General features: G+C 39.4%; 1 protein-coding gene across 8 annotated transcripts in view; it reads right to left on the bottom strand.

Moving 5' to 3' along the window:
• Positions 1-24,012, bottom strand: part of LOC105498744 (RAS and EF-hand domain containing) — an 80,978-nt gene that overhangs the window by 45,533 nt on the left and 11,433 nt on the right. For all 8 annotated transcript variants that reach the window (XM_071077628.1, XM_071077629.1, XM_011771036.3 and 5 more), the window contains exons 2-3: positions 4,628-4,774; positions 1,186-1,276 (exon numbers count right to left, since the gene is read on the bottom strand). In XM_071077628.1, the coding sequence (XP_070933729.1) occupies positions 1,186-1,276; positions 4,628-4,774 (238 nt within the window). The remainder of the gene's footprint in view (positions 1-1,185; positions 1,277-4,627; positions 4,775-24,012) is intronic.

Raw genomic sequence — 24,012 nt, 5'->3', positions numbered from 1 at the left:
ATTGCAGGTACTGTGGCGGGCACTTCATATAGATCATCATGTTTAACTCCCGTGAAGGCAGGTAGGTTGCATTATCCCATTTTAGAGATGGAATAACAAAGGCTCAGAGGTTGGGTTATTTTCCCAATGTCACCTGGATACGATCAGGGCCAGGATGCAAACTGAGGTCTCCCAGATGCCAACGTTCAGGCCACTTGCACATTATTTTGCTGCCATTCAGTGTTAACAGGGTGAATGAATAAATAAAAGTGACATTTTTAACCTAGCATTGTCTATTTTCTGTTTTCAATAAACATTAATCACCCAAAAATATAAGAAAAAAATTATTTCTTCAATGGAAATCACTGAAGGTAACGTATCACTTTTAACTTTAAATGGTTCCTGTAATGCTGAATAATGGCATACAGTCAGCCCTTCATATCCACGGGTTCTGCATCTGCGAATTCAACCACTAAAGATTGAAAATATTTTAAGCAGTAAAAGAGATGCAGATAAAAATACGGTATAACAGCTCTTTACAAAGCATTTACATTGTGTTAAATACTAGGTATTATAAGTAATCCAGAGATGATTTAAAGTATACTGGAGGATATGCGTAGGTTGTATGTAAATATACATTATTTGTATAAAAACTTGAGCATGCAGATTTTGGTATGCCCGGTTGCGGGGGAGTCCTGGAACTAATCTCTTTGGGTACCAAGTGATGACTGTATTCCATTATAAAACACCCAAGTTTGAAGACAGAATTTTAATTTCACTCTAATCTAGATTTAAAGTGGGCAGCGGGTGTGGGCAGTGACACAGGTATGGAAAGTCAAGTCACCTTCTCTATGAAGGCTGCCTCTGCCTTCTCCCAAGGCTTTGTCTCTGATGTTACCCCTTCAAAGAGGCCTCTAACCCCCAACCTAAGCTGCCTCCTCTTCCAGTCACTATTGCACGTTATTTCTTTACTGTACTTGTCACTATCTGAACTTATTTGCTTTACTTTTTTATTTGATTATTATTTCTATTTCTTCTTACCCCATCCCCAAAAAACACCACCAGTAAAAATTCCTTTGCTGGGAGGATCTGCGGGAAGCTGGACTTGCTGTACCCATGCATGATACCCAGAAGAGTGTCTAGGCCCTCTCCACAGAAAGCACCTCATAAAGATCTGCTGAATGAATGGCCAACCCAGAAACTCACGTCTTTCCGTGTCTTATGTTCTGCAGCCTGAATCCTCTGATCCATTTCCTCTTCCAACTCACTCAGCTGCATAGCTGCCTTGTCCTGGGCTCTGAAATTCAAAAGGATGCACACCTTTTCATTACACTCTTGAACTTGAAACATGAAGAGAAACTTCAGACTCATCTATGTGAAGCCCCATATATTACAGATGAAGAGAAACACACCATTCAAAATTATATTCCCCATTCCATCTACATAACAAAATGAGATTGGCAATTTGACCATTTTGGTGTAAAATCATTTTAAAACTAGATACGGTCATGCATTCCTTAACAACTAGCTTACATTCTGAGAAATGTGTCTTTTGGAGATTTTTGTCATTGTGCAAGCATCACAGAGTATTCACACCAACCTAGCTGGTAGAGCCTACTTCACACCTAGGCTATACGGTATAGCATATTGCTCCTAGGCTGCAAACCTGAACAGCATGGACTGTACTGAATACTGCAAGTAACTGGAACACAATGGCCAGTATTGTGTACCTAAACACAGAATAGATACAGTAAAAATATAGGATTATATTCTTATGGGACCACTGTCATTTATGTGATCAAAACATCGTGATGTGGTACCTGACTATATCAAATAAATGAATACATTGGATAAAATGATATTAAACTAGATTGTGGCAAAGAATAAAGATATCAAAAGTGCTGGGAGGCTCTCAATAAATTCTGAATCTTTTTTTTTTTTTTTTCCTGTCATGACTGAGTTACAATCCTGGATTAAAAAAAGAACTCCGTGGCAAAGTGATGGTTAGATATAATTTTGAAATTTCACTATAAAAAACTCACAATGTTATATGTTAAAGTGAGAAGGGAAAAAAAGATCTCAATCATTATTTCTTATTTGTCCCCTAAAGTTCTAGAATGTATATAAGGTTACCTTTTAGAAAAATTTTGTTTCTGTTACGAGCGCGATTATAAATCACATCTCTATGGAGGCAAAGCACATTGATTTGCATCTAAACCATGAGCTTTAGAGGTGATTCATTTGGACAAATGACATGCTATTAATAAATGATAGGGCTTAAATAGAAGATTTTTGTCTTCTAGTTTGATGGGTCTCTGCTATAGCAACTTACCTGCTTTTGACTTATTTACTCCCTCACAACACAATTTATTCATGCATTGGTTCAACTTCCACATAAAACTCCAAGGAAATATTATGGGAGGAAAAAGACCCCAAAGTAAAGTTTTCAGTAACATTATTATTTTCTGTTCCTATTTACTTTTTCCTCAGCTTATAGCCTGTCTAAGGTTATGTTAACCAAACTTGGGAAATCAGTTCATTTCTGCTTATAAATACCTGCTATTTGAAGTCCAGAAATTATGTATCTCCATAGCAATGCCTGGTGGTTTTTTTGGTCAACTCTGGGACTGTAAATGGCTAAGGCACATATCCTTTCTCCCTTTGCTATGATCATTTCCCACCTACTTCTTCTAGCTATCCCATCCCACACATCTGGGACTGCTCCGTAATGGACTCTCTCTGCCCTTTTCACTTCTGAGCAACGTTTTTCTTCTTTTGCAAATCAAGGTGATGCATAATGACAGAGTGCTTGCCCCAGCAATTTCTAATTTCTAGTGAAATGTCTGCCCACTGTGACCTTAGTCCAGGGTTCCCACTAGGACACTGGGAACCCATTCTTCGGGTGCAGTGCAGAGCAAAATGGCCAAAACCCTCCCCCAATCCAAAATAGAGGTGAGGATGGATGGCTAAGAATGTAAGGAATGGTTTACAAGTAGCCATTTAAATACTTCCTGACGTCTCTGATAGCTAAGAAAGGAGCCTTCAGGAGACTTAGGCTCTGCATAGAGCCTGGCTCTGGATGGCCCCAGCAGCACAGAAGGGAGTGGATGGGGAAACCAATACAGCTCTAATTAATGTGATGTACTCACTCCACCGTGAAAAAGCAGCCTAGCTGGTAATGAGAACATCAAGCACGCCAGTCTGTTTTTTTCCCTCATAGGTGTACATGGTATTATATTCAGACGGGGGCATGTGTATGTGTGTATACCCACATACCTTTGTGTGGGTCTGTATATGTGTACCTATGTGTATACCTGTGAGTTTGTCTGTTTTAATACTTATTGGGTGCTCTGAAGAATCAATGTGTGTGTCTGCCTGTCACATGTCAAAAGAGGCCAACTCTGGGACTCTGATCCACACTCCAGCATGCTCTACAGAATTTGGAGTTCTGAGGACCACGCTTTATCCTACTGGAAGCCCCTAGAAGGCTAATTTGAGAGAAAAACGGTCAGTCAGGTACTAAAAATGTTCATAAGAAGTCCCTTGTGAATAGATTAACTTTTGCTTGATTCTAGGACTATAAGAAAGGTCCTATTTTGTATCAAGAATTTAAAATATTTTCTTTCCTACATTATAATGTCCTTTAGTTACTCCGAAGGTTCAGCTAGATAGTTTCAGCATCATGTGGATGGGAGGGATAAAGAGACAGCAGAATTGAAGACAAGTCACCCGCCCCTATGCAGACAGGGCAGCCTCCTATTAAAAGGGCTGCGTTTATAAGCTACAGGCAGAAACCAGCAGGGTGCACAGCATCTTGGGAGCTGCAGGTGGAGCACATGGCAGCAAGGAGCATCTGTGGGGCACAACACACCAGAACTGTGACAAGCACAATGCCCTCTTTTTCCCAATATATGCTAAAGGAATGCAGTTTTTCCAGGGGGCAAAGAGGCTGATGTTTGGACTGCACACATATAAATTCTTTTTTTGCATGATATAGCTGTTAACACCAATCAGATATCCTATGTAAGCTAGCTATGGCTTATATGAACTGTATTAGAGTAAGAGTTTAATAGTTCTTTGGCTTTCAGTTCAGAGGGGGAGGGCCAAGTGAGGAGGGCTAGAGAGTAGAGAGAGCCAAAGCAGTACTGCTGAGCACCCATGTGGTGGGCAGTGTGAGGGGCTCACCCATGACATCATCCACTAAGTCTTAACACCCAGAGGACGTGAAGATATTTATCCTCATTTTACAGATGCAGGAATTGAACTCAGGGAGATTAAGTAACCTGCTCGCAAAGTCTCATACATGTAGGTAACAAGGCCAGGCTTCAAATAGTGTTCCACCTACTTCTCTAGATAAAGTTTCTCCTGTGTGTTTTAAGCAGCAAGATGTAAGATACATCTCTTAATTGTTCTATATCAAGTCATTGATCCTGAAGAGTTTATATAATAGGATCATGATGACCTACTGATTGATTGGTAGCTGACCTACTTCTCCAGTGTTGGCTTAATTTTGAAAGCTCTAGACTCCTGAAGCTCAGTAAGTCCACCAATATCATAGCGTGACAATGCAGTTCAGTCCATTTGCCGCCCAGGTCAGAGAGCAAGTTAAAGCACCCACAGGCCACTTATAAAGGAAGGACTTCAATACCTCTTCACCGCAATGGCCAAATTTTCCATTTCTGTGCTTTGAAGTCTGATCTCACGGATGAAGTTCTTTATAACATGTTCATATGGTTGAATTAATCTCGGTTCCACAAGGTTGATGTTTTGGTACAAGGTACTAACTTGCTCTTCTCTGCCAAATAAAGAAAAATTAAACAAATTATAAAATGTTAAAGGTAACTCTGCAGGGGACTTTTAAGAAAGAGAAACATAAATGAAGAACTAAGGAAAGAAAAACCAGCAATCATACAATGATCGGAAGGAAGGGAAGACAGCAGTCAGGAGATATGGTTGGATTTTTTCCACAACAGGAGATGGGGACCTGTGAGGACAGTGAAAATGTACAGCAAGTGACTAATAAGGAAGGATTTTGTTGTTGTTCCTGCTGTGTTTTTTTTTTCTAAATTTTAATAGAAAGATAAATCAATTTATAGAACAATTAGGTAACATTAAATCAGTTACTTAATTCCATGTTTCACCCACCCCTAATAAGACATGTTTCAGCCTTTATGGTCATAACAGTGGGTGTATTAGTCCATTTTCACACTGCTATAAAGAAATACCCAAGACTGGGTGATTTATACATAAAAGAGGTTTTAACTGACCCACAGTTCCACATGACTGGGAGGCCTCAGGAAACTTACAATCATGGCGAAAGGGGAAGCAAGGATCTTCTTCACATGGTAACAGGAGAGAGAAGAGTGAGGAGTGAAGGAGGAAGAGCTCCTCCTTAAACCATCAGATCTCCTGAGACCTCTTTCACTATCATGAGAACAGCATGGGGGAAACCGCCCACATGATCCAAGCACCTCCCAACAGCTCTGTCCCTAGATGCATGGGGATTAAGGGGATTACCATTCAAGATGAGATGTGAGTGTGGACACAGTCAAACCACAGCAATGAATATAACTATTATGTTATGGTCAGCTAAAAATTACTTCATATAAATTCACATTTTTATATACATTTGCATTGATGTCAGTCACAATTCTCCTGACACCAAATGTGTGAATTTTTTCCTCATACCAACCAATTCTCCAACATTTCAGATACCAACTGAGTGTCCAACAATCCAATTTCATTCTGATACCACCCAGAGTTAGCACTGACCCCACAGGTTATGGGATCAGTTCCACAAGACTGCTCCCCACTTAGATGCCAGTCACAAGTTCCAGGTTGCCACCAACACTTCTGACCAATCACCTATAAATCAGGGGTTTCTGTGACCCCCCTCTTTAGGTTCCGTACTTTGCTTAAATGGCTCACAGAACTCAGGAAAACACTTGACTTAAGTTTACCAGTTTATCATAAATAATATAACTCAGGATGGCCAAACGGAAGAGATGCTTTGGGCAAGGTATGGGAGCAGAGTGTGGGTGCACAGAACTTCCATGCCTCCTCTGGGAACAGCACCCTCCCAGCACCTCGGTATGTTCACCAACCCAGCAACAATCCAAACACTATTGTTTTGGGGGCTTTATGGTGATTCTACCGCACAGATGTGAGAGATTACATCACTGGCCACTGGTGATTACCTCAATTTTCAGCTTCTCTCTCCTCCCTAGAGGTCAGGGATGGGGCTGAAAGTTCCAACCTTCTAATCATGTCAGTCTTTCTTAGTCTTAATCATGTCCAATCCCCTCTTGAAGGTCTAGGGGCTCCCAGCTACCAGCCTTCTCACTACCATACAAAAGACACTCAACGCTCTGGAGATTCCAAGGGTTTTAGGAGCTGTATTCCAGGAAGCTGGGACAAAGCCCAACTACATATTTCTTATTGTATCACACTCTTTATTTGTGACAGTCCTCATAGTTACTATTTAAAACCTTTTAATAAAAGACAAACATTTTTAGAGGTATTTCAAAAGAAAAATTAACCAGATTCAGTAGCTGATCTGATGGAGGATAAAGGAGCTCGTTGGTGAGGCTGGTGGTGTCCTTGACTCACAGTTTAAGAGCTCATTCACTAAGAGTGATCTAGCATGATCTATGAATAATATGCCCTTTGTGTCTAGTTAATGAAGCCTGTGTAACTCATCTGCTATGGATGGATACTATAGCCATGTGTAGACTTAATAAGCACACTATTCCCCAGCATATCCAAGCTTCTCCGGATTGATGGGCTGCATACTGGCCTCCTTGACAACTTATATCAGAGACTCTGCAATCTGGCCGCCTTCTTCTGATCCTACTGGATCCCTGCTTGCTAGTACTTAACACAGGTTGTGACTGGGTTGTGACAGTAGCAGCACTTTTTTAAAGCAAAGAACATTTATACCAGTTGAAACAAGAAATACCAAAAATTTAGAGAAGAGTCAATTCTTTAGGCATGAGATGATAACTTACCATAAAACCAGCATCAAATAATTCCATTGATTCTCATTAAGCCTAGAAATGTTGGGGATAGCTAATAATTGCAGGAAAGTCAACCACTTTGACAAACTGCCTGATTTAAAAATTGCCTCCAATGTGTGGATAATTCTTATGTTTGGTGATCTGGTTCTGTGATTTTACAGTTACTCCCCCGACAATGCACAACGACTTCTGTCTCCTGTCCCTGACATGGAGAGATTACTCTTCTCCAGGTCCTTTTCTAGTTTTTGGGCAGGCCACTCCAGGAACCAGGAAATCTGAGAGCATTTCACAGCCATCTATGGTGTGACACCACAGTGACACCAAAGCAACAGCCACAGAAGACCACTCAGAAATCCTGAGCACAAAATTCATACCCATCCACTTGATCAACATTCCTTGGGCTTTTGCCCTATTATTCTGTGGAAGGCAGCATTTTAAGATGCTATGAGGGCGCAAGAAAGACGACAATAATCCCAGGCCTCAGTAATTGAAAAGCCATGCAGAGAGCCATCTCACAACTGGAAAAGAAGACATAGACAGATAGAATACACTTTATAATTGTAATAAAAATAGTTATATGTAGCGAGTAGTCACCATATTCCTGGTAATGTGTGAGGAAACGTGTATGCATCCTCTCTTCAAATGCTCACAACAACATCATGAAGCACCTTTCTTATCCCAGTATTTCAGAATGTGACTATATTTGGAAATGGGTCTTTAAAGAGGTAATTAAGTTAAAATGTGGTCATTAGAGTAGCTCCAAATCCAATCTTACTGGTCACCTTATAAAAAGAGATTTGAACCCAGACACACACACACACAGAAGATCATGTAAAGACACAGGAAATGACAGCCATCTGCAAGTCAAGGAGACAGGCCCCAGAAGAAACCAACCCTGTTGATACCATCTCAGACTTCTAGCCTCCAGAACTGTGAGAAAATAAACTTCTGTTATTTAAGCCACCCAGTTTGTGATGCTTCTTACCACAAATACCTAGGCAGCCCTAGCAAACACATACTGTATAGGGCCCATGGTAACACGGTGGTTAAGTGGCAGAATAAGGATTCAAACTCAGTTTCACGCTGTGGGCCACCTGATCAACCATAATATCATATTGCTTCCCTAAGTGTTAAATAGCTAAACTCTGGCAGAAGAAATGGGATTCGAAATCAATCCATAGATCTAGGAAACACTGAAAAACATAAGGTACATATTAACTCTGAAGCTTAGTTAAGCACAGCCCCAAGGTGTGTCCATGTGGCTGTAAACTCTCCCAGGCTTGCTCTTTTTCTTTTCCTTTTTTTTTTTTGAGACAGAGTCTCACTCTGTCACCCAGGCTGGAGTACAGTGGTGTGATCTCAGCTCACTGCAACCTCCGCTTCCCAGGTTCAAGCAATTCTCCTACCTCAGCCTCCCAAGTAGCTGGGATTACAGGTGCCCACCACCATGCCCAGCTAAATTTTTTTTTTTTTTTTTTTTTGTATTTTTAGTAGAGACAGGGTTTCACCATGTCTCTGAGACCATGCTGGTCTCAAACTCCTGACCTCAGGTGATCCACCCGCCTCACCCTCCCAAAGTGCTGGGATTACAGGCCTGTGCCATCACACCTGGCCCCAGGCTTACTCTTATAAACAAACTGCTTGATCTGTACAGAGGCCAATATGATTCAAAAGAACTGCTCAAGGAAAATATTATTAATAAACCTGCAGTAGTAAGTCTCCTCATTTGGTGGTATAAGACACAGAAAACTGCCATTATCTTTCCCATCAGAACTGAGTACAAATTCTGGTTGCAACAGTAAGACATATTTATTAGGGGGCAATAAAAGAAAAATCTCTACTCGTAGATTGTCCGACGTAATTTCAATGGATCATTAACTTCTTTGCACCTTTGTCATTTACTGACTACCAGGAAGGTGCAAAGCATAAAAACCTGCTCTTTAATAGAATCCTGCCTGTCAGGAGGAGATTAAGATACCGTCATCTAGCCCAGGTGCAGTGGTTCATGCTTGTAATCCCAGCACTTTGGTGGGTAGATCGCCTGAGGTTAGGAGTTCAAGACCAGCCTGACCAATATGGTAAAACCTTATCTCTACTAAAAATACAAAAATTAGCCAGGTGTGGTGGTGAGCGCCTGTAATCCCAGTTTCTCGGGAGGCTGAGACAGGAGAATCGCTTGAACCCGGGAGGCAGAGGTTGCGGTGAGCCAAGATCGTGTTACTGCACTCCAGCCTGGGTGACAGAGTGAGACTCCATCACACACACACACACAAAAAGATATCGTCACCTCAAATCCTTGTTTGCTGGCTATCTGTACAACATCAAAATGTTCAGAAGTAGACATCTGAGTAGATTCCCTCACTTTCTACAAATTTCTAAAATGAGAAAGAAACATAATGATTTGTAAATTCTTGGGTCATTTATTGGTCCCGGAATTCATTACAGAGAATTTAAAAAATAGTTTACAGTGAAGTATACAAATAGAATAATTATAGGAAATATCTGCCACTAACAGAAAATACGTCACATGGTTACCTGTTGTGCCAGGACTCTACCATGGAAACTCAACTATCTTGCTTTGCATTACAGGGCACACAGGGAGATCTGATTCCCAAGAACCCTTGGCCAATAGTTGGAGTCATGTGACTAGTTCTAGAAAATGGAGTAGGTACAGAAATGTTATGTGTTTGCCACCTCCAGGCTTGACCTCTAAAATCGCTTACAAAATCTTCAGCACATTTTCCTTCATTCTTTCTTTTTTCTTTCTTTCTCACTTTCTTTCTCAATTTCTCTCTCTTCCTTTTCCACCTTCTCCTTCTTTCTCCCTTTCCCACCTTTCTCTCTCTTTCACTCTCTCCCACTTTCTCCCTCATCCTCATCACTGAAGTGAAAAACTCCAATATGGCTAACCCTCGTGATAGAACATGCTTGGATCCCTGAATCACCACATGGTAGAAGACTGCTCAGGAGAGCTACCTGATCACCTCCATCTGTCAGATACATAAGAAAAAAAATGTTTGCATTGCATGAAGCCAGTAAGACTTGTTCTTTGTTACAAAGCCAGTTCTTTGTTACAGTCAGCTTAAGCTTAGAAAGTTGGCATTATGGTTTCCTCTCTGGGTATTTTATCATCTTCTTCCATATTAACATACTTCCTTACCTCCTTACTTGATAGCTTGACACCATAAGTATGCAATAAAACTTTTATGATCAGGTAAGTCTTAACAATCACTACCCACTCTTTTTAGAAGGGAACAAAAGGTTATTCTGAAGCATTCATATGCCAAAGCAGACATTTATCAATCACCTTATATATGTAGTCGAGGTGCCGATTTAAGCCTTTACATATATTATTCATTTAATTCTCATGATAACTCTATGAAGATGTTATCACTAGTATCCTATTTACTGAGGAGGAGACTTAGGCAAGTATGTCCCGTCAGCAGAGGTAGGATTCCCACTCAATCCATCTGGCTCCAGAGTTGGGCTCTCCAGGGAAGAACTAGCTCTTCACACCAAAAGTAAGTGCTGAGCCAGTTTTCAGGGGTCTTAAGTACATACCTCCATTTAGGAATATGTAATATAACAAGATTTTTTAAAAATTACTTTGGAAGAGGACATGTTTTACTGCTACAAGGATTACCCACATTACAAGAGGACTCCTTAAAAGAACGAAAGCATGAATAAGATAAAAATGAGATAACCTTATACAATTTAGTTTACTTAAAGCTATTTGGGGGAAGGACTATTACATGCAGCGGGCAGAGTCCCACCTTCCATCCCTGACCCCATCTGCCTGTGTGCTTCGCTTGGTCTATACTGTGGAAATGATGCACCTTCGGGGTTATGCCAAGAGACTGTAACATAACGCTTTTGGCGATTCTCACACCTGATAGAAAAAGGAAAAACAAAAGAAACAAAAAATACTTCATCATAGCAAAAGATAATACCTGGTCCCTCTACGTAAGATTTATATGCTGTGCCTCACCTGGGCAGCTAAATGCCTGTGGATTTCCCAACTCAATAAACTTGGCACCATTACTTGGTGCCAAGATAATCTTTTGTTCCTCGCCAAGGGTGTAGTAGTTACTGGCCTCTTCCGGTGTCCTAGCTTCTGACGTCAAAAGTTAAACAAGCAGAAACGATACAATGGCCAGACACACAGCTCTGTTTTCTTCTGGGCCTGACCCAGTTGGCACAAGTGAGTACTGAGAAGGGTGACGAGCAGTGACAAGGCTTGAAAGCATTTTGAATTCATGAGGGACCCAGGGGCTCATCTAAAGCAATTACACCTGCACTCTCAAATACCACGCAGATCTGTTTACAGGTGTACTTGACAAACACCAGGTAAAGAAAGATCAAGGATCAAGTCGTAAGCATTAGCCAGTCAAGAAAAAAGCAGTCTCTACTTCTGTGCTGAGAGAGCAACCAACACTAATACATCTAATTTGTGTCTGAAGATATCAAGTGAAATGTAATGAGAGAAAAATGTACCTTGAATTATCAATGTTTTAGATGTTATTTATCTTCTTGTTCAATAAATTATATGATGATTTGTATGAATGACAGTAGCAATGGCTAATTACTGATGAAAACTTCACAACTTAAAATTTTTAAAGGATCCCTGGGAAATAACCTTAAATAGCAAATATTCCCATTGAAGCTGAGAGGGAAATTACATGTATTTGAAGAGAAAACAGGTATACTTAAGATATACAGAAATTTTTAAAGGTCACGCATTTTCATAAGATTAACATTTTACTCAGAAGATGACATATATATATTTGTGTTTATATATCTGGAATGCAGTAGGGCTGGTATGTAGAAAGCTTGGAAACAGCTGATCTCAGGACATCTCTGGAAACCAGTTAAGTACAGAAAACTTCACTCCACACTAAGAAACACAGTGATCCAGTAGGGGGCTTAGGAAAACTGGCCCTCAGATCCCAAGTCTTACTGATTTAAGCATTAAAATAGGGCGCTAAATTATTCAAACTGTATGTTTTATGTATCTAAAACCCAAAAAGCACACAGTATTAAATGCCAATGTCTTCATCATTCTACACTAAGGAATGCCACAAGAACATTGATGCTGAGATCCTAGCATCTGAACATGAGACATTAAAACATGCATGCAATCCAAGAGGCACCATGTGAGATCCTGAAAATAAAATGCTAGGAAGCTGAGTTCCTGCCTGCATAAAGCTCACACGTGATTGAAAAGTTCCGTGAGGATTAAGTACAAGATGTGCTGACAGCATAGAACAGGTGAACGTCACCAGTCCTTGGGGTATTCCCTGAAGCGTGTATAGACGTCAACGAGGCAGAGAGGCGGTGCAGTAGGGGGTGGTCTCTTCCAGGTATCAATAGCCATAGGCTGTGCACAGCCTCAGGCAGGAGAGCTGGGGCTGGAGAAGTTAGCAGGAGCCCGATGAGCACATCCTCAAGGACCAAAAGCGTATTGAAGGGGGTCGGCGGGGATATCCCGAAAGGATGGGAAGCCATGGCAAGATTTAAAGCAAGAGGTGTCATGATCGAGTTTGCATTTTCACAGTTTTGGCTGAAGCAAGGAATTAAACAAAGGACTTTGAAATAAATGTGCAGAGATAAAGATAAATCTAAGGCCATTATCATTTAATCCAGAAATGTAGAACTTCAGGAGTTGTAACTAGTTTTTACTCCAGAATAGGTAAAATTACAGACAACTAAAATCTGATAGTATAATTATTTCTCTTTTTGGGTACGAACAAGGAGTACGTTCTTACTAATGTAATACCAGTTCACCTACTTCGTTCAATGCCCCGAACGAATCACAGTTGTTTCGTCAGTAAGTGCAAAGGTTTATCCTTTTTCTCCCATACAAGTTAAATAAAAAGTACTCTTTTAAAAATGTATTTTTATTACATAGTATGCATGCTTCCAGAATAAACCCCAAATTAACTAGAAAATAAATTCTAAGGGCCAAATCCAGCTATGCTACTAGAACAGAGCAATATTAATTCCCTTTCTAAAATTTAAGTCTTGCTTTCTAGACAGGATGACTTCTTCCCACTAACAGAGTTGCCTACGATTGGCTGTGGTCTCAATCTGCATACAGAATGGCTATCCAGCTCTCCAATCTAGAGAAAACAAACAATGGTCTCCTCAACTTGGCCCCAGCAACTAGCAGACTTGGAAAGACAACGTGGTCCAGGGGCTGAGGCTTCTCTGGCTTCGGTTTTGTGGCTGTCTGATCAGAGGAGTTTCTAATCTACGTTTTAAACCACCAGTGCCTCACTCAGGCCCCCTTAACCACATACATCTCCTGCAGGTGAAAGTCTTTCTGGGTTTGTGTCATCTAGAGAAATATTACTTACCTAAGTACCTATTTTTATAACTTTCACCAAAAGGTATTAAAATGAAAATTTCCTGGAAGATGAGAGAGTTAACTAGATCCATTCAATGTCTAGAAACAATCCAGATTGCAAATTGCTTCCTATTTTCAATCACTGATATTTAGTTACTGGGAGTTCGCCAATGGAGGCAGGAAGGTAGAAACAGCAGAAAGCATCGTGCTGAAGGTTTACTGCAGGCACAGCCTCAAAACAACTAGGGCTTCTGGAGTCATAAATGAATACAGCACGGGATAAGTGGAATGGCCTGGGCAGATTTCAATGCTTCCTCCACCACATCTAAGCTTTATGACTCAGAGCCAAACACTTTACCTCTCCAGCTTCAGCTTCCTCAACCGTAAAGTGGGTATAACAATAGAAGCTATTACCTAAGGGTAGCTGTGAGGTACAATCTTGGTAATCAGTAAGTGCCAGCCATTGTTCCCATCCATTATTACTCCTGACTCCACTCCCCAACTGAGTTAAAAAGAAGTAGATGGTTGTCTCCTGTCCACGTCTGGGTGGTGTTTCAAAAGGGGCTCAAAGGAAGAAAACCTTGTAGTATGGGAGCTCCATGAACAGAAATGTCTTATGGGTGGCAGTACTCTGGGAACTGAAAAGGGAGAATTAAATTAGGTCATGTTCAAGGTCAGTCTGCAAAAGTTACAGTCCCTGGGTAAGTAATATCTTCTCTGTGAAGTACCATGTAGAAAATACTTCAGGCTTTGCAGGACATACTATCTCTTGCAAATATTTAGCCCTATCACTGCAGTGTGAAAGCAGCCTAGACAATGCATAAATGAATAAGTTTGGCTGTGTTTCAATAAAACTTTATTTACAGTAATAGGCAGAGGGATAGATGAGCCTTGCTGTGGTGACCCCTGTTACCATCTATTAACATAAGGCCCTGAGTGTAGCAATGTGCACGGGACAATGCAGACCTTACTCTTCCACACTCAGATAAACAGGCTTTTATTCACATCCTGCCCCAAGTCCAGATCAAACTTTTTCATATACAGAAGTTCATTTTGTTGATATTATAGTATGTATGTGCTATATGTGTATACATGTATATATAAGAATATACAGCTCTTTAAGAGCACTTGTCTTGCAATGCACATTTGCTCTCCCTGTATTTCTCTTCTATCAACTTAACCTGAGTCAAGTTAAATGTAGGCATAATCTAGTAGTGTTAGTGCAAGTCGGTATATTATAGCTATTTTTCATGGAAAAAAATACTTCTACTTTGGTTAAAAAGAAAAAAGATAGGCGCTGAGGAGAAAATAAGGAGTACAGTATCCATTTTTATGTAAAATTTCTCTTTAGATGACATGTCACCTTCCCAGATTGACACACACTCCCAGTTTATGCTCGTTGTCCTGTATCCTGTCCACGGTAAGCATCTAACTAGAATTTCCCTTTCACTGTAATCAAAAAGTTGCATTAACATGTATTACCTGTTCTTAAACTGCATACCAACTGTGCATTTAAGCTTATTAACAGTTGCATTAAAATAATCCAGGGTGAATTTGTTGCATCTCTACTTTCACTTTCACTTTTTAGTGTGTGAGACATCCATGCCAGGGAAAAGATAGAATAATACGTGGCTAAATCAGAAGATAATCAGGAATAAACCCATCTCTCCTTTCCTGACCCTTACCAGAAACTTTCGTTTCAGGGGCAGGAAACAGAACACTCACACTCACTGATAAAACAAATCAAGCTTGGACAAGAGAAGCTGGAGACAGAAAACTCCTTCAGGACTCAGACAGTGGTGGAGAAAGACTGGAAGCAGTTGCCTCGGCCAACCATCTCGAAAGTCAGTCAGTTGTGCTCCTATCTGCAAGATGTGCGAAATGCTGCCAGGCAGCCGTGTGGTCAAGTCAGTGGGAAAATGGAAATTTACAAGCATAGCGCACATGAAATATGTACAGAAAACAGAAGTTGGACAGGCCTGCCTCAGAGCGATGGACAGTACCTCGGATGCTCTTGCTACAGTAAGCTGATGCTTTTTATATGGCTTAAGTGTATATCTAGTTATTTTATTGGATGGCAATGCTTTTATCTTTTGCAGTAAACCCTTCTGGCAGCAACAACCTCAAAAAATAAACAAAAAAAGGGTGCACGCTTAATAAAAAGTTGAGTACTCAATTTGCTTTCCTCAAGAAAGTAGATAAATGCATAACTGCTCCAAATGGTTAACTGTCATAGCCAAGAGGAGCATAAGGAGACATGACAACGAAATGGAACGTGGTGTTCTAAATGGATGCTAGAACAACAACAGAAAAGGGACTTTGGGGAAAAACTGAGGAAATCCAAATATGGACTTCAGTTAATAACAGTGAATCAATAATCAGTTCATTAACTGTAACAACTGCACTGTACCAAAGCAAGATATTAATAAGGAGAAGTGAGTACATGTTACACAGGAATACTATACCACCTTTTTTTCAAAAAAAGCTTCTCGATATTATCCTCCACCATGGTGCACCATGGTGCCCTACAGTGATGTCATGGTGCCCTATAGTGGCATCATTAGCAATATGAAAACCAGAAAATATAAAGCTCCTGAAGAAGCAGCAGGATCTACGTCTTTTAAGACAACCATATTCTTCAGAGTCTACAATTTTCCTCATGCAGCTGCAGAAGGCTTACTTACATACCACCTGTGAAACATGACTTTTTTCTTAGGTCAAGAGACTGTTGTTTCAAATTAATTCTGCACAAATTTTTATTACCGATTATCTTGTAAAAATGCAAAGAGTGAAATGATAGCTGTGTTTATTGTCTGCATTAGCAGAAAAAGAACTTCACTACAAAGGTAAATCAGGCTAGTTTTATATCAGTGCAATGAGATGCTTCAAAAAAAGCAGATGGAATCAAAGTTCAAGAAGTTCATTCTGTCAAAGACAAAACATTCAATCTTATTATTACAAATGCTATCATAAATTCAGTGAAAAATAAAAGAATAAAGCATTGTAGTAAAAATTGTATTTTTAGCAAATCAAGAAATCTGTGAAGCAGAAACGCATTGGAATTGGTGGCACATATAACTGAATCCAAATACACTTTAATATTCTGCAGACTAAAAGTCAAAATTTCAAATATATTTACACACATAATTACATTATCTAAACATTTTTTGCAATTGTCATTTTCTCTCTTTGTGGCTTATCACCATTCAGATTTTGGAAATCTCTGGACCTTTGAAGAACTACTTAGCAAATCATCCTAAATGTCCTACGTCATTTTGTAAACTAGTCCTCTAAGTTTTCATTACATTTTCTTCAAAATCAGTTGGAAAACTTTAATCAAATCACTCAACAATGGGAACTATAAAGGCTACCATCCATTTTTCAAGCTTTTTGCAGATTGAAGTTAATTGAAAAGTAAGCCTGAAAACAGGAAGATGCTAAGGAATTAAACAGATTAAATGATGAGAGTTCAAATGTATAAATGAAATTCTGTAATTATTATTTGGAATATCTGAACTTATGAGAAAAATTTTTTGATGGTCTTCCTATCTTTATTGATTAAATTTATATTCTGTAACAATAGGATAGAATTGAGAAGTCCTACAATTTTGATGTATCTAAGTATTGGAAAACATTTAAAAGAAACATAAACGAACACAACTTGATAAGTCTTGTCTTATAAATGTTAATAAATTTGTCAAAGTATTTGTTAAAGGAAGTATTTTGAAAGGCGGCAAAGACATAGAACCTGTGGCAATCGTGGACTAAATTATTCACATATGTTAATATTTACATGTCAATACCAAGACAAAAAAGAACTAACGATATCCTCCACTTAGAATTTACTCTACAATTATAGTTCAACACTTGAGAGTGTTTTCTTAATTTAAAAAAAAATTATGATCTACACAGAAGAGTCAACTGCTGATATCAACAATTTCAAATTTAGTAGTCAAAAAATGAAACCATAACTCTAAATATTACAAGCGATATTATAGAAAAAATTAAGAATACGACCACATTGGAAGATGTATTCTTCAGAAAAGTACCACTAATTCTGGCATTAGAGATAGATATAGGTAATTAACATTAAAATACATGAATATGTTCCAGTACTATTTTGCACATGAAATTTTTAATGTTCACATAAGTGATAAGAAAATTTTTACTTCAATGTACATCAACCTTTTACATATTTTACAAATAACTTTACTTTTAAAATTTTTGACTAGCACTAGTATATAGGACCACCATATAATGAAAACAATTTGTTAGATAATAAAATAGTATTTTGATAAAATTACATAATTTAAAGTAAATTAGTTCGCCTCATTTTATTCTCAAACAAATCCTGGTTTAGGGAATCAATTCTACGGCCACTCTAGTTTCCTATCTCATTTCCTTCATTCTTTTTCCATCCTTAGGTGCTCAATGTCCTCAAGTATTTTGTAGAGGGCTCAATACAAAATATGTTACTTTTCAACAAAGGAGACAAGGTTCAGATGAAGCATGTTTTCTTGACTGATTTCATATCACTGTTCTGTGTGTGTGTGTGTGTGTGTGTGTTTCCAATTTTTGAGACTGCAGAAGTTGAGAAACAAATTCTTTCCTCCCTGGTCAAAGTACATTTTAATCTGAGTCTTTGATCAGAATCTAAGCCTTTCATATATGCTATGTAGAAGCCAAATCCTACACATCAGTCAAGGCTTTCCCAAAAGTCACCTCTGAAAATCAGCCCTGAATACTCCAGTCACAGGGAAATCCCTCTCCTCCTACCCCCACCACACTTTATTATCTGAGTTCTGTGTATTGAGTTTTCTGTGGATGTTCTACCTTCCCGGTTACCCTATCAGTCTCATATCACTTGCAGCAGACAGTACCTATAGGTTTGACCTGGAGCAGCTTCTCCATTAATGAATGAATGAAGGAGGCAGGAGGTCTGGGAAGAAGGGTTCAACATGAACTGATGTGGAGAAGGTGGAGTTTTGTACTGGATTTGCGACAGGCTCAGAACTCTGACTCACAGAGAATAAAGAGGGCAATGGTGGGAAGGAGTGAGCAGGTGAGCCTTGCCTGCACAGGGTTAGGGAGAGGGCGAACTATGGGAAACATGATTGCCAAGATAAAAAGGGTCTCCCCTGCTGAACACAGTGAGAAAGCAGGAGATTCTAGAAAGCACACCAGATTCCATCTGAACTTTACACGCACCAGTATGCACCAGTCTTCAGCGTGCTGCTGCCTTCTCCGCTATTTTTTCCCTTTTCTCCTTTCACATTGTTTTCAATGGGGATGCGCCCACTATTTACCATATAACACATGCTAAAAATGCTGAAAATAAGTCCAACTCAAGAAACTGTCTGTCTTGCTGCTATCTGGAACTATTTCTGATATGCAAAGTCCCCTTCATTTTGTTCCATGATATGGTTTGGCTGTGTCCCCAGCCAAATCTCATCTTAACTGTAGCTCCCATAATTCCCATGTGTCATGGGAGGTACCCGGTGGAAGGTAATTGAATCATGGGGGCAGGTTTTTCTGTGCTGTTCTACTGATAGTGAATAAGTCTCATGAGATCTGATGGTTTTATAAAGGACAGTTCCCCTACACATTCTTGCCTGCAGCCATGTGAGATGTGCCTTTGCTCCTCCCTTGCCTCCCAGCCATGTGGAACTGTGAGTCCCTTAAACCTCTTTTTCTTTATAAATTACCCAGTCTCGGGTATTTCTTCAAAGCAGTATGAAAATGGACGAATACATTCCACCTCAGATTTGTGTTTTTGTGAGCTGAGGTTGCTGAAATCTCAACATCAGGTGAATGGCTAAACCCATGTATCAAATCTTGAATATATTTTGAATATACTTCAATAATAAATGTGGGGGCATTTTTAACAAAATAATATTTATATTTGTTAATAGCATATATGAGTTCCAAAAATAAATTAAATTACATGATTCTATGGAGATCAACAAAGACAATATATTGCATACATAGATAACTCACCATTAGCTTCTACAAAAGATAAGGATTTGCTTGTCATTCTAAAATCTCCAAATGATTTATTAATATACTACAGAATCATGAATACCAGTAAAGAACACTTTTTCTTTCGAAATCAGTACATTGCGGAATATGTAAGTGCATTCTACTTGCTCATTCAATAGCAAATATATTTCCTGAATTAGCACTTATTATATATTGAATACCTACCATTGATTATTAAATCATTGGCATTTAATTCTGAATTATTACTGGTATCATGGAAAGATAACTGTTTGGTTCCTCATCACATTTTGTTAACAGTTAAATAAACCTTATGCTTGAATATACATGACACTGGCAAGAAAATTTGTTAGAATTCTACAAAACCTGCTTTGGCCTTTTTATTTTACTTTAAATATATTTTTTGAGACAGAGTTTCACTCTTGTCACCCAGGCTAGAGTGCAATGGCACAATCTCAGCTCACTGCAACCTCTGCCTCCTGGGTTCAAATGATTCTCCCGCCTCAGCCTCCCAAGTTTATAGGCATGCACCACCATGCCTGGCTAATTTTTTGTATTTAGTAGAGATATGTTATTCAGGCTGGTCTTGAACTCCTGACCTCAGGTGATCTACCTGCCTGGGCCTCCCAAAGTGCTGGGATTACAGGTGTGTGCCACTGTGCCTGGTGCTCTGGCCCTTTTAAAAGCCTATTTCAAAGGTTACATTAGTTTGCTATGACAGTTAATGTAATTAAGCGTGATATTATTGTCTATTACATCTTTGAATTATGTTAAAACTACTTATATATGTGATATTATTTCTTTAGTGTCCCAAAAGACATGTCACAGAATTTTATAATCTACTTTTAAGAATCACTGATTTTTACCTACCTACCCTGCTACCTAACCATCAAACACAAAGATAAATCAATAACAGTGTTCCAGTCTGTTTTATGAAAAGATACAAAAATAGATCAAACATATCAAACCAAGTAAAATTAGCTGTAGAGATTTTCTTATGAATTTCTTAAACACATTTCCCCTCAGAAATAAAATGTTGCTGACATCTCTAATTTGACATTTCAACAGTTAAGACCCTTTGAGAGGCTCCCGGTCTCACTCCATGGTGCTTGGGATACATTTTCCACAAGGCAGAAGCCTCCTGAGACAGACCCCACTGCCCATCATCTGTCCACTCCACTGCTTTCCCAGCAACCTGCTGGAACGTTTAATTACTTTTTCATTTGATTCTCTCCAGAACAGAAGGGTGACTTTCTGAAATGTGTTTTTTAAAAAAAGGTAGCCAAAAATCTCATTAAAATCCGACTTTTGCACATTATTCAAGGATCAGTAGTCCTGCCACTGGTCCACTTTTGTGCTCCCAGAGCCAGAGTTCACTAAAAGAGCAAACAGCCTTCAGATCTGCAAACACCATCTGCCAACAGAGTCTGACCTCAACCTCCAAGAAAAGTCAAGAAAAGAAAAACCAGTCTTCCCTTAATTGAGTCATCATCTTAACTCACTGGTTCATCAGATAAGGAAAAAGCAATTTCAGTAAGCTGTATATTTACATTTATCTCAGTTTATATTTTTTTATCCCAAACCTTTAACATTCCCTTGGTTTCCAGTTCTGTTTCCCTGTGGTCTGAGCCGCACTCCTCTCTCACCTGCTTGGATAATAAGATACCCTCTGGGCAGCAAAACGAATGCAAAAGCTACTGAAGAAAATGGAAATAAATGCCTAATTGTTGCTTTAAATCCCAGTACTATACAGAAAGTTGTCATAAAGTTATTACAATAATTTGCTCGAGTGGACAAGGAGAATCCACAAAGCAGTAGTATTTGTTTATCTTGGTGTGTAATTTTTTAAGCATTCCCCTAAGTCTCAAAAGAGAACGGATTAAAAATAATTTCAGTGACCAACATATGAAGTGCCTGACTCCAGTGGATTCATTCAGCGTGAACCATGCCCACTCCCGGCTGGGCACCTACTTCTTATTTGTATTCAAAATAATATAAGTCCATGTTTTGTGCTTATCTCTCTCTAAGTGGCTGAATTTCTAAAAAGATAATTTAGAACCACAGTGTCTACTTGAGGAACCTCCAAATACACAAAATTGAAAAAGGAGTTAATGTATGAATAAAAATGGAACAGGAGTAAAGCTACAAATAATCATAATATTATAATTTCAAAATGATGGCAGCACTCCAGCTATCTGAAACTCAGGTATCTGATGCCAAGAAGAATCCAAAAGGAGGCTGGAATGTCAGAAAAAAAAAAGAAAAACAGCTTCTGAGACACTCCTGCTTGGTATAGGAATCATTTACATTCAAACGGGGCTTTTAAAAAACACGATTCTAATGTATCTGATAATCTGTTTTCCAAAACTTCAACAGACAAAGACCCAGAAAGGAAGGAAGTACTGAGAATAGTAAAACGTCATCTGGCAGCCTGATGGCAAGGACAGACACTCCACACAGTAACTTCAAAAGCCAAGCTGAACCACCATCTCCACAAATCCCTGGGGATATCATTCTACTACCTCCCAGAGTAAAACTAGACTTCATGTGATGACCCTGAATTAGCACGGAAACCTTCAAGATTTTGCAAACAATTTTTCTGACCAATGCGTTGCCCACGTCCATATGCTTACCAAAAGTCTTGTGACAGATGATCACTGCAGTACTAGGTGTGACATCCGTGAAGTAGAAATTATCCAAATGGACATTTTTAGTAAACTGGATAAATCGATTGTGGTATTTTCACACTGCGGAAGAGTCTACATCAATGAAAATAAAAGTTTTAAACTACAAGCTCCCAAACATCACGGTGACTGAAAGAAGCCAGATGCACTGCACGAACCTATGTATGTAACATCAACACAGAGGCAAAGGACAATGACTCCTCTGGAAAGAGGGGTCTGCAGTGATTGAGGGGGGAACCTGGGCTTCTGCAATGTAGTGAAATGTTCTGTTTCTTCACCTGCATTCTGATTTATTCAAGCATTCCATCTGAAAACCCAGCAAGCTATACGCTTCCGCTCCGTGTGCTTTTTCTGCATGTGTTTTGTCTTTGAAGAATACATTCACAAAATACACAAAGTACTTGATGGAGTATAAAGGACTGTATCCTCAAGGTAAACTCAGTCATGAACATCTCGAAATTCAGGTATCAAATAACCAGAAGCACCCCAAGACAACATTTTGAAGTCAGCGAAGTTTCTCTCTTCTACTTCAGTTCAGCGATTTTTTTCTGGGTCTTTTCTGCCTTTTGGAAACATCTGCCCAGCAGATGTGGCCACATCCCACACTCTCACTTCTCATTTTCTCAGCAGAGTTTACTACACACACAAACCATTCAGGGATTCTGTTAAAATACAGATGCTTTGGTAAGTCTGCGGTGGGCCCTGGGAGTTTGCATTTCTAGAAACGCCCTTGACTAGCAGAGAGAAGACGTGATTTACCACCAGTGCCCACTGAGCTGCTGAATAATGAATCTAGCAGCTCTCTTGTGGCTGCTTTAGGACCTATACCTGGTGGAACACTTCTGGCTTCCCTGTGCTCTCATATTACACCCTGTAAGCAACTTCCAACTCAGGGACAAAAACTAGTAGTTGGACACAGCAGATAAGAACCCACTCCTACTGGAAAGAATTTCTTCCTGTACCTCATTAAAATGTCAGCCTTTGGACTTCTTGGCACAATGCCTTCCTTTCACAGAGCATGTGCAGAAAGGAGGGAAGGAAGGCATGAGAAGGAAGGAGAAGAAGAAAGGAAGCCAGAAAGCAGTGAATTTGCCCAGGAAAGTCCAGCAAAGCATAATGTTTGTGTGGCTTGCTGGATGGCTATGCTCAAATCCAAGATGTAGCTTCCGTGAGGTGCTCAGTTTGAAGTTACAACTATTTTGATGAAGAAATGGATTGTAGAGTGAGGGTGGAGGGGTAGGAACAAGGCTGAATAGTAAGACCTCTTCTCCCAGAGGGGCATCTCACAGCCATAAGCAGATGTAGGGCAAGCCTTTTCTTGGAAGATGAAAAATATTAATAACTTTAAAGTTGACTTAGGTACTTTGTTGTGGAGTGTTGAGGCATTTGGAAGGTGGGGGGATATAATATATGTATAGGAATTTTTCCTGATTAAAATAGTTTGAATTTTTCTGTTACTTACAAGCTAGAAGCATTCAAAAATGCTCAGTGATCTTCTCAAAACTGAGAATATCTAAAAAACTCTCTTAGTGGCTATGATGGTGAATTTTATTTATGTCAACTTGTCTAGGCCACAGCAGCCAGATAGTTGCTCAAACATGTGAGTATGTTGCTGTGAAGGTATTCTATACATGAGATTAACATTTAAATCAGCAGACTTTGAGTAAAGCAGTTTACCCTCCATAATGTGGGTAGGTGAGCCTCATCCATTCAGTAAAGACCTAGAACAAAGACTGATCTCCCAGGAAGAAGAGGGAATTCTGCTAGCAGATGACCTTTTTACCAGGACTGCAACCTCAACCCCTCTCTGGGTCTCCAGCCTGCCATCCTGCCCTGCAGAGTTTGGACTTACCAGCCTCCATAGTCACATGAGTCAATTCCCTAAAATCAATCTCTCTCAACTCTCTCTTTCTAAATAATATGTCAAGACATATGTGTATACATATGGTATATACATAACACATATATTTTATATGTATGTCTGTGTTTA

Source organism: Macaca nemestrina, chromosome 14 (genome assembly GCF_043159975.1).
Source record: "Macaca nemestrina isolate mMacNem1 chromosome 14, mMacNem.hap1, whole genome shotgun sequence".
Taxonomy (NCBI): Eukaryota; Metazoa; Chordata; class Mammalia; order Primates; family Cercopithecidae; genus Macaca; species Macaca nemestrina.
This window is presented reverse-complemented; position numbering and strand designations above follow the sequence as displayed.